The following is a 3,364-nucleotide window of genomic DNA, read 5'->3' on the forward strand; positions in this document are numbered from 1 at the left end:
AGTCGTCTTTGGAAGTATGGTGATATATAATATATTAGGCAATTTGGTGTCAACATATATATATATATCACCATACTTCCAAAGTTGATTAATCACATTTTATTAAAACTATTGTTTTTAATTACAAGTTTTAATAAATTGTTACGATTAAATATGCAAATGACCACAAACTGATTCATAAGCGATTAATGCAAATAATCATCTTTATTCAAGAGTGAAATATACTCTAGATAAAGATTAAAAAGTGAACACACTGAACTGAATACAAAAAGTAACTTATTACATTACGACATCAAACATAAAATCATTATTTAAATTAACTGCAACATGGGAGCTCAATTCAAACCATTTACAAGTCTCAAGCACAACAAGGAGACAGAAAAAGTAAAGACAGGATGTGATGGAGAAGCACACACAAACACACACTTTTTTATTCACTCATGCCATACAGAAGGTTAGTCTCTCAGCAAAGGGAGCTGATTTCTCCTTTGCTGCAGCCCCACTTGCAGCAGGCGTTGGACAGTCCCACCACTACATCTCGTCCCTTTCTGTCCACGGTACGCAACGCTTCAAGCACCTCCTGTGAAATGAGAGAGCGCGCAGGCCTGCTGAACACGTCACCTTCCTGTTCACCTTGTGCCAGTGATGGAAGATTTGAGTCAGTGGCATGCTGGGAGGACAGTGCAGCACCATACAGCACTGAGCTGTCTGGAACATTACTGTCATACGAGCTGAGTAAGTCCAGTATTTCATCTGTGAAATAAGAGATGTTGATTCATGTAATAGTCGTAAAATAATACATGAATCATCCAATAATCTTTGTTTTATTTACAACTCCAAAAAAGTATATGTACATTACATTAAGAATCTCAACTATATTTCCGATCATACACTAATGTTAAAACGTTTTGGGGTTGATAAGATTTGTGTGTGTGTGTGTGTGTGTTTTAATTTTTGCATTTATTTGTTCAAAATACAGTAAAAACAGTAATACTGTGAAATATCATTACAATTTAAAATAACTATTCTATTGCAGTGCATTTTAAAATGTATTCATTTATTCAAATGTAATTATTTATTCCTGTGATGCAAAGCTTAATTTTTCAGCATCATTACTCCAGTCTTCAGTGTCACATGATCCTTCAGAAATCACTCTAATATGTTGATTTGCTGCTCTTGTGCTACTTCATACTTTTGTGGAAACTCAGATTGTTTTCAGGATTCTTTGATGAGTAGAAAGTTCAAAAGAAGAGCATTTATTTGAGATAGAATCTTCTGTAACATTATGAATAATGCCACTTTTGATCAATTTACTGTAATGTGTCTTTGCTAAATAAAAGTATTAATTTCTTTTTTTTTTCAAACTTTTGAATAGTAGCGTACATAGTTCCTATACTTCCATTTTGTGTTATTTCATAATTTTAGTCCATAATTTGATTATAACACTTTAAACAGTAAAAATACTGGTAGTGTATTTGTAATACTGTTGCAACATGGAATTTTAAAATTATGTATGTAAAAATTCTGGGTTGCAAGAATTTTATTCTGTATTAAAATGTATTCTGTATTTTGGTGATGAAATCTACTACTGTTGAACATTGTAAAAAATAGAGATTAAATAGGTGTATCCAAAATATTTAACTGGTACTGTATTTGTAATATTGTTGCACCCAGAATTTTTCAATTGTCTATATTTTCAAATTGAAAAAAAAAAAAAGTTTTACAAAACCTGCTCTGTAATACTAACCTGTGCTTGTCAAGGAGCGCTTCCATCGAGAGCCTCCGCAGGTGAAGATGACAGCTCGGATGAACTCCCGGCCACATAATTTGACTCCGTATGAGGGGCCGTCCAGTGCCTGTACTCCAGCCAGCAGCAGACACACTGCAAGCGCTGTAGTTTTCGACATCATGCTGAGAGCAGATATTCACTGGCAGCAGCAGATGATGTTCAGAAGCTGGTTTCCTGCTGGGCTCCCTTTGGTTGGGATCTAGGTGCCTGTTTGATGTGCTGTGATTTCTACCAGGTCCCTGTTCCTGCTTATAAAGAGGTGAGGGGCACACATGCTCAAACCCCCACAAGCAGGCTCAGGAGTCACAGATAACCCTGTAAGATAGTGGCAGAGACCTTTCTGGTAACAAAAGCATGAGCAGGAAAGGTGGATGTGTAATTATAAGGGCATTCTTTGACACAAAACTCTCTTTCTTCATTTAAATTGATGAATCATATTTGCCATACGACTCATGTCAGGATATTGCTGCATAAAGAACAGTGATTGCTCTTTACAAACAGTGATTGAATTAAGATGTCTATCTATTTTTCCATTAAATTCATTGCAGTTAATCTTTTTATGTAGCCTACTTTTCTTTTTTCTTTTTTTGCATTTGACAGACGCTTTTATCCAAAGCAACTTACGTTGCATTCAAGACATACATTTGATCATTTCTTGGGAATCAAACTTATGATCATTGGTTCTACTGTTTGAAATGCATTATTTATTTATATAACTTAAAAATGTAAAATGTATAGGTGATGTATTTTTATTATCACATATTTGAAGGCATGTTTTGTTCAGGTCAAATGGAGTAAAGTGTGTTTAATTTTAGAAATATATTTTGCCATATATCAAAGTTTTATTTACATTAAGGTTTATCCAAAGCGGCTTACATTGCATTTAATATATATATATATATATATATATATATATATATATATATCGTTTTAAGCATACATTGCATATATAATGGTTTTATCCCAAATCTTACATTGCATTCAAGGTACACATTTTATCAGCATTATAGGAATCGAACCCATGTCCATGTATCATGCTCTATTGTTTGAGCTACAGGAATGCAATCATGTATAATAGTACTGTTAAATGTTTCATTAGGGACGTGTTGCCAGGTTGTTCTGGATGGTTGCTATCAGTTTGCACCTGTTTTATCATCTATACCACTAGGTGAAAATTGTAAGTCTAATCACATATGAAAGCAAGAGCCCATCTCTCAAATATCTGTGTCCTGAGTTCACCCGAATACTTGTTTTACCTTCTTTGCACTTCAATGCATATTCAATTTTTTTTTCATTTTTTTTTCAGACAGTGATGACTGTGAGGTGTAGAGGTTAAGAGACAAAGAGGTGTAGGGAGCATGGCATTTTCAAAGTGTGATAACACAGTCCAATGCACACGAGTGATCTTTGCAGCCACACGGACAAAGGTCACCAATATCCAAAATGACAACAGAATAATGAATTTTTAATGACTGTAATGATAACAATGACAACAGCATGACATTTCGAGAGACATTAACCACCATATTTGACATACATCTTTGCCTGTGGGTATAGTGGCCATGGAAAAAAAAA

At 34.4% G+C, this 3,364-nt stretch overlaps 1 protein-coding gene across 1 annotated transcript; it reads right to left on the reverse strand.

Annotated features, from left to right (window-relative positions):
- Positions 1–309: 309 nt before the first annotated feature.
- On the reverse strand, positions 310–1,989 carry LOC107696003 (relaxin-3-like). Its single transcript, XM_016496137.1, has 2 exons — positions 1,748–1,989; positions 310–753 (listed from the first exon to the last, which is right to left on the reverse strand). Exons 1-2 carry the CDS (start codon positions 1,908–1,910, stop codon positions 464–466), a joined length of 453 nt encoding a protein of 150 aa, XP_016351623.1. The 5' UTR covers positions 1,911–1,989; the 3' UTR covers positions 310–463.
- Between the last annotated feature and the right edge of the window lie 1,375 nt (positions 1,990–3,364).

This window comes from Sinocyclocheilus anshuiensis, unplaced genomic scaffold, assembly GCF_001515605.1.
Source record: "Sinocyclocheilus anshuiensis isolate Anshui unplaced genomic scaffold, SAMN03320099.WGS_v1.1 scaffold1439, whole genome shotgun sequence".
Lineage (NCBI taxonomy): Eukaryota > Metazoa > Chordata > Actinopteri > Cypriniformes > Cyprinidae > Sinocyclocheilus > Sinocyclocheilus anshuiensis.